We start from the raw sequence: 8,047 nt of genomic DNA on the forward strand, positions 1-8,047 counted from the left end.
GGGGAACCTTCCGTGCCATGCATGATTTCAAACCATGACGTCTTAGTGTATTACCAACAGTAACCTTGGAAACGGTGGTCCCAGCTCTTTTCAGGTCATTGACCAGCTCCTCCCCTGTAGTTCTGGGCTGATTTCTCACCTTTCTTAGGATCATTGAGACCCCACGAGGTGAGATCTTGCATGGAGCCCCAGTCCGAGGGAGATTGACAGTCATGTTTAGCTTCTTCCATTTTCTAATGATTGCTCCAACAGTGGACCTTTTTACACCAAGCTGCTTGGCAATTTCCCGTAGCCCTTTCCAGCCTTGTGTAGGTGTACAATTTTGTCTCTAGTGTCTTTGGACAGCTCTTTGGTCTTGGCCATGTTAGTAGTTGGATTCTTACTGATTGTATGGGGTGGACAGGTGTCTTTATGCAGCTAACGACCTCAAACAGGTGCATCTAATTTAGGATAATAAATGGAGTGGAGGTGGACATTTTAAAGGCAGACTAACAGGTCTTTGAGGGTCAGAATTCTAGCTGATAGACAGGTGTTCAAATACTTATTTGCAGCTGTATCATACAAATAAATAGTTAAAAAATCATATATTGTGATTTCTGGATATTTTTTTTAGATTATGTCTCTCACAGTGGACATGCACCTACGATGACAATTTCAGACCCTCCATGATTTCTAAGTGGGAGAACTTGCAAAATAGCAGGGTGTTCAAATACTTATTTTCCTCACTGTATATATAATGATTATATATTATAACAGTGATTAAGGGTTAAACCAAAGACATTCAGTTTAGGACTTAGAGTATAATACATGCGCATCACTGATGTAGATGTCCGGCCAGACCTCATTATAGGGACCTGAGGGCCGTCGGTTCTTTAGCAGGAGTGTCATATCCAACTTCCTGAACTTCATCTCTGCTCGTTGTTTAAACATTGTTTAAGCCTGGGATTAGATAGATGGAGTATTTAGCTTTGTGTTCTGTTAAGGCAGTTTGTAGCAAAGTTCAGTAATTAAACTCCTTTTATTTCTTTACTATTCTGAGAAAACTTACGTGACGTGTAGTTGATTTTTCTGCCAGATCGGCTGGTGGTGTGTGTGTAATGTATATGTCTCTATTTTGGTCTCTGTCAGTGTGATAAATATAGGTCAGAATCACTCATAGGAATAGAGAGCTGAAAATCCTTGAAAGAGCAAGTCTGATCTTTGAGGTGATGTTTGAATCAGGTGTATTGAGGTTAAAAGAAAGGTTAATCAGTCTGTTATTATTGTGTGTTTTGCGATGTGGCCATGTGTTATGTTTAAAAAGAAGAACCTATTCAAGACAACACAGCACATTACAAAAGAAACAACAAAAATGTGATTTTTAAAATTAGTTTTGTTTCTTTTATAGATTCTTCAACATGATAAAGCCATTTACAAGCAACACAAATGGATGACACAGCAAATGTTTCTGTAGTTACATTTATGCAAGGGCGCAGATTTGGCTTGAACATCTGTGTGTGCATGTTTGTGTGTGTACATATGCGTGTGTGTGTGTGTGTCACATTGTGGATGTTTTATAGTGTCACACCTTAATTTATGTGTGTTCTGCATTGTCTAAAAATGCTCTGTGTCATAGTCTCACCCATTAATTTCCTATGGCAGGTCTCGAATCTTGTAAAAAACACACAAATTTCGTGTGTGGGGGGGTGTTTTGACTACTGAAGGTGTTACCTCCCACCCAATCACCCCTGGATTCTACGCACACTTGGAATATTCATTTAAGACAATTTCTGAACTATGTATTTTGTAAAAAACATTACATTTAATGTTAAACATTATAATGTCAATGTAACTGGTGGAGCGTCAGAGAGCAGCGCTTTGACAGTGCAGTTTTTTGTCCAGTTGGCGGAGCTGTTCCATGAATCCAGAGTTTGGACAGATATTTCTGTGTTCAGCAACTGCTTTAATGGCCTTCACCAGCGTCATCTCTTCATGAATCATCAAATACGCCAACACCAGTGTTGATGAGCGACTTAAACCCATAGCACAGTGCACAAGCACCTTACCTACAGAGAAACACAATACAAACACCTTAACTACAGAGAAACACAATAAAAACACCGTAACTACAGAAAAACACAATACAAACACCTTAACTACAGAGAAACACAATAAAAACACCGTAACTACAGAGAAACACAATACAAACACCTTACCTACAGAAAAACACAATAAAAACACCGTAACTACGGAGAAACACAATACAAACACCTTAACTACAGAGAAACACAATACAAACACCTTAACTACAGAAAAACACAATACAAACACCTTAACTACAGAAAACACAATACAAACACCTTAACTACAGAGAAACACAATACAAACACCTTAACTACAGAGAAACACAATATAAACACCTTAACTACAGAGAAACACAATACAAACACCTTAACTACAGAGAAACACAATACAAACACCTTAACTACAGAGAAACACAATACAAACACCTTACCTACAGAGAAAAACAATATAAACACCTTAAGTACAGAGAAACACAATACAAACACCTTAACTACAGAAAAACACAATACAAACACCTTAACTACAGAGAAACACAATATAAACACCTTAACTACAGAGAAACACAATACAAACACCTTAAGTACAGAGAAACACAATACAAACACCTTAACTACAGAAAAACACAATACAAACACCTTAACTACAGAAAACACAATACAAACACCTTAACTACAGAGAAACACAATACAAACACCTTAACTACAGAGAAACACAATATAAACACCTTAACTACAGAGAAACACAATACAAACACCTTAACTACAGAGAAACACAATACAAACACCTTACCTACAGAGAAAAACAATATAAACACCTTAAGTACAGAGAAACACAATACAAACACCTTAACTACAGAAAAACACAATACAAACACCTTAACTACAGAGAAACACAATATAAACACCTTAACTACAGAGAAACACAATACAAACACCTTAAGTACAGAGAAACACAATACAAACACCTTAACTACAGAAAAACACAATACAAACACCTTAACTACAGAGAAACACAATAAAAACACCGTAACTACAGAGAAACACAATATAAACACCGTAACTACAGAAAAACACAATATAAACACCTTAACTACAGAAAAACACAATATAAACACCTTAACTACAGAGAAACACAATATAAACACCGTAACTACAGAAAAACACAATACAAACACCGTAACTACAGAAAAACACAATACAAACACCGTAACTACAGAGAAACACAATACAAACACCTTAACTACAGAGAAACACAATATAAACACCTTAACTACCACAAAGTATAAGTGTCTGGAAAAATTATGAAAATAGATCCTATAAATATAATTACTGCATAATATTAAAAACATTTGCATGCACAAAACATAATGTGTGTTTCCTCTTTTTACCTCCAGGGGTGCTCATGACACTCTTAATAAATTTGGCGGCAGAGTAGAAGAAGGGGCTCATGTCGAATGAGGGCATGTCAAATGCCTCCACGCCGTGATATGTGATTTTAGTGTCTCTGTAAAAGCTCGCTCCCGTGTTTACGTTGAACTTCCCATGAGCTGCGTTCAGCACATGTGTGATGTTTAAAGATTGTAGCATATGTTTGTCTTTCGCGGCGTACCTGAAAAACATCCAATCACAACAAACACAGACAGAACACAGTGTGATATATTACGTGTTGCGATATATGTGAAGAGGCAGTTCCGAGATGAAATACCCACTGTGTGGCGCTATACACGAGTGAAATATTCTCCCAAACAGATCAAGTTTTAAATCAACAAAACTGACCTACCCTAAGCCTTCAACCTTGCACATAAATAAGCACATGTGAGATGAAAACACAACCACGTCATTTTGTGGTGTTCTCTGGCACTCTGAAATCACGTGTCGACTTGTATGATCTTCAGGACACGTGCATTGCTTATCAGTTTAGTTATTGTGCAATTCAGTACCGCTGCTCCCTAAACGCATACTATGCAGTCTGCGTAGGGCACCATCTCCCTAGGGGGCACCAGAAAGTCCACCAGTTGCAATACAGTTACAAATATTTTGTATTTTATAATATGTAATCCTGTTACGTTTTTTCCGTTACTCCCCAACCCTGAGTAAGAGTAGTATACAAGTATGCAGGGCTGTAACCACAATATACTTTGAGGGGTAAAAGTAATCACCCCCAACCACCCCCCACCAAAAATTGCATATGGCCAGACCCCCCCCCCCTCCACCCCCCAGTAATCACATATGGACAGGACCTCCACCCCGATAATCGCATATGGCCATACCCCACCAAATAATCGCATATGGCCAGACATCCCCCCACCCCCAATAATTGATATCATGTTGCTGTTCTTGCATTCTGTGCCTTTATTATATTAAATGACCAAAGAGGACCATTATATTGGACCCCCCCTCCTGGCTATTCCAATATTTTGCTATTTTTCTTACATGTCTCCGATGTATATTCCAGGTCTGACCTCATCCAGGTGTCCGCTGGTGCCCGGTTTGATCCACAGTAATCTCTGGAGTTCAGAGGCGGGTGGAGTCTCGTATCTGACGTCCCCTCCATCACCACATCCCAGACGACTGCCGTTGCGTGGGATATCAGAGGACATCTGACCGCAGGTATGGATGGGAACTGTAAAGAATTTACAGACTATAATTCCACTTTATTTTTCTCAATAATTGGTACTAACTACATCCAAAAATAACATCCTGGTATTATAGAATCACTTTTCTATACCTACATTTTTGCTAAATGAACTGTACGTGCCTTGTTGTACGTATTGTGGCAGTTTCCTGCTGAAATGAACACTAGAGGCTCACATTGATACAACAACAATGACTTTTAAACACTTTCACAGAAATCATGACGGATTATCAGTTCATAAACACTGACTTTTCTCTCTGTTCCTCACACAGTGCTATCTTATGGCATCTAAACACTTCCTATAGTGCATGACTCATTTGAACATTTGCATAACTTAAACAACTACATTTAGCTTGTTCGAGTGTGGTCAAATTGTACGGTAGCTCGACTGATCGAGCGTTGCACTTGTGATGTAAAGGATCGGAGTCCTGAAGAGCACACAAGTCAACACGTGAGACAAAAGTGTCATAGAAGCAACGCAAAATAACGTGGAGGGGTTTTTCATCCCACATTTGCTTGTTTTGACACTATCGGATAGGTTTAGGTTTAAAGTTTAGGGTAGGGGGGGTCAGTTTTCTTCATTTAAAACTCGATAGATCATTAACCTTAAAAAACGTATCTATTGGTTGAACATTTAGAGCAACTTGCGTTTCACCTCGAACATGCGGCGATACGTGTAATGAACCACATTATATAATTTTGCAAAAATGTCGCCACAGTCACGTAATTTATATAAGATCAGGATGAAAAGTATTGTGTACTCGCAACACCCTAGCAACACCCTAGCAACACCTTAGCAAATACAGGTAAACAGCTAATAGCTAGTGTTAAATGATAATATACACCAGCCTACATGTGATTATAAGATACAATCAAACACAAAACAAATCAAATTCTAGTTCCCAATATAACCATAATACATAGAAGATAACTCATCACATCTGAATGAATCTGAAACACATTTTAAGGACATTAAAAACAACTGGTTCAGCAAACGTACTCACATTTGAGGAACAGCTCGTCTGTGCGCGTGTGTGTGTGTGTGTGTGTGTGTGTGTGTGTGTGTTGTCCAAAGCTGTGGGAAGACACCGAGCTGATGACATTATCTATTTATATAGATATTTTCAGTTCTCGTTACCAGACTCTACTGCAAGACCTTTCGTCAGGGTTTCTAGGCTACCTTTATAGGAAAGAAAAACTTTCTTAAACCAGTCTGAGGTAGTTAGGCTGGTTTAAGAAAAGCTGACTATAAGATCTTCTGATTATTTTCATTTATGCATTTGGCAGATGCTTTTATCCAAAGTGACTTACAGAGCCCTTCTTACAGGGACAATCCCCCCGGAGCAACCTGGAGTTAAGTGCCTTGCTCAAGGACACAATGGTGGTGGCTGTGGGGATCGAACCAGCGACCTTCTGATTACCGGTTTACCAGTACCAGTTTACCAGTACTGTGGTTTAGACCACTACACCACCACCACCACTCATTATAACTGATATATTGTTTAAAATGCACCGCGGTCACTCTCATCTGTGTCTGAGTAACAGTGACTTAAATTAGACAACCTCTTTCACCTCTTTCTAAACTGTAAAAAAACGATTTAGCCTTTTAGTTATTCTAACTTTAAATGTAGAGTTGGAATAGCTGCCCTGGATTAATCTTGTTGAGATAACTCAATTGTCCAAGTTTGTTTTGGCTGAAGTTATTGAGCTTAAAAACTGTAAGTCATATTTATGTTGTTGGTTGTTGTGTTTGTTGTCACTTATAGTTCAAAGCTCGTGTTTTTACGTGATGTGTTGGATGATTGTTAACATCACTGTGATTTGTTTGGAGTGGTCTGAAGCTTACGTTATTATGAATGGGAGATTAGACATTGGTCTCTGATCATCACCTTGTCATTTACCATCCAAAGGCAGTTTATTTTACCTCTAAAATTGGGATGGCCATGACTACTTCTAGGTTATCAATAATGACATGTAATTGAACGTCTATATTCAGTTTAACTTGAATTAGAATGAGTGAATTGATTGAACTGAGAAAGTCAAATTTACTTAAAAAGATTAAAGGAATATTATAGGTTCAAGCATTTGTGGCATAATGTTGATTATCACAAAAGAAATTCATTTGGACTCGTCTTTAAATAAATATATATATATGTGGCAGGGCGGATTGCAGGGCAGGGTCGTGATCATACACACCCGGTCCCATATTAGGCTAATCAAACCTCAGAGGCTTGATACGGGACCGGGTGTGTATGATCACGACCCGGCCCCACCTCCGCCCTGCCACATTCTTACTGTGAAAGTATATAACAAGCATTAAACACTTAACTGATAGATGGATAGATAGATGACAGACAGACAGACAGACAGATAAATAGATAAATGACAGACAGACAGACAGACAAATAAATAGATAAATGACAGACAGACAGACAGATAGATGACAGACAGATAGATAGATAGCTAAATGGCAGACAGACAGATAGATAGATGACAGACAGACAGACAAATAGATAAATGACAGACAGACAGACAGACAGACAGATAGATAGATAGATGACAGACAGACAGACAAATAGATAAATGGCAGACAGACAGACAGACAGATAGATAGATAAATGACAGATAGATAGATAGATAGATGACAGACAGACAGATAAATAGATAAATGACAGACAGACAGACAGATAGATGACAGACAGATAGATAGATAGATGGCAGACAGAGAGACAGATAGATGACAGACAGACAAATAGATAAATGACAGACAGACAGACAGACAGATGACAGACAGACAGATAAATAGATAGATGACAGACAGACAGATAAATAGATAAATGACAGACAGACAGACAGACAGATAGATGACAGACAGACAAATAGATAAATGACAGACAGACAGACAGACAGATAGATAGATGACAGACAGACAGATAAATAGATAAATGACAGACAGACAAATAGATAAATGGCAGACAGACAGACAGACAGATAGATAGAAAGATAAATGCCAGACAGACAGACAAATAGATAAATGACAGACAGACAGATAGATAGATGACAGACAGACAGATAAATAGATAGATGACAGACAGACAGACAGATAGATAGATGGCAGACAGACAGACAGATAGATGACAGACAGACAAATAGATAAATGGCAGACAGACAGACAGACAGATAGATGACAGACAGACAGATAAATAGATAATGACAGACAGACAAATAGATAAATGACAGACAGACAGATAGATAGATGACAGACAGACAGATAAATAGATAGATGACAGACAGACAGACAGATAGATAAATGGCAGACAGACAGATAGATAGATAAATGACTGAAAGA

General features: G+C 38.3%; 1 protein-coding gene across 3 annotated transcripts; it reads right to left on the bottom strand.

The window, feature by feature from the left end:
• Positions 1 to 1,378: 1,378 nt before the first annotated feature.
• LOC127626845 (dual specificity protein phosphatase 13-like) lies at positions 1,379 to 6,195 on the bottom strand. Of its 3 annotated transcripts, XM_052102928.1 has the most exons (4): positions 5,703 to 6,195; positions 4,497 to 4,686; positions 3,452 to 3,672; positions 1,379 to 2,045 (listed from the first exon to the last, which is right to left on the bottom strand). In XM_052102928.1, the coding sequence occupies exons 2-4, from the start codon at positions 4,661 to 4,663 to the stop codon at positions 1,843 to 1,845; spliced, it is 591 nt and encodes a 196-aa protein (XP_051958888.1). In that variant the 5' UTR covers positions 4,664 to 4,686; positions 5,703 to 6,195; the 3' UTR covers positions 1,379 to 1,842. The 3 variants fall into 3 exon arrangements, with proteins under 3 accessions (XP_051958888.1, XP_051958890.1, XP_051958889.1); XM_052102930.1 differs by lacking the exon at positions 5,703 to 6,195 and having other exon boundaries at positions 4,526 to 5,692; XM_052102929.1 differs by lacking the exon at positions 5,703 to 6,195 and having other exon boundaries at positions 4,497 to 5,692.
• Positions 6,196 to 8,047: the final 1,852 nt, after the last annotated feature.

This window comes from Xyrauchen texanus, chromosome 33, assembly GCF_025860055.1.
Source record: "Xyrauchen texanus isolate HMW12.3.18 chromosome 33, RBS_HiC_50CHRs, whole genome shotgun sequence".
NCBI classification, from domain to species: domain Eukaryota; kingdom Metazoa; phylum Chordata; class Actinopteri; order Cypriniformes; family Catostomidae; genus Xyrauchen; species Xyrauchen texanus.

Bases quoted from the DNA above. Each gene is read 5' to 3' on its own strand.
- LOC127626845 (XM_052102928.1), bottom strand. From the start codon at position 4,663: ATGTCCTCTGATATCCCACGCAACGGCAGTCGTCTGGGATGTGGTGAT. The intron at 3,673-4,496 runs GTAAGAAAAATA...GATGTTTTTCAG, and splicing joins GGAATATACATCGGAGACAT to GTACGCCGCGAAAGACAAAC. The intron at 2,046-3,451 runs GTAAAAAGAGGA...GTTTCTCTGTAG, and splicing joins TGTCATGAGCACCCCTGGAG to GTAAGGTGCTTGTGCACTGT.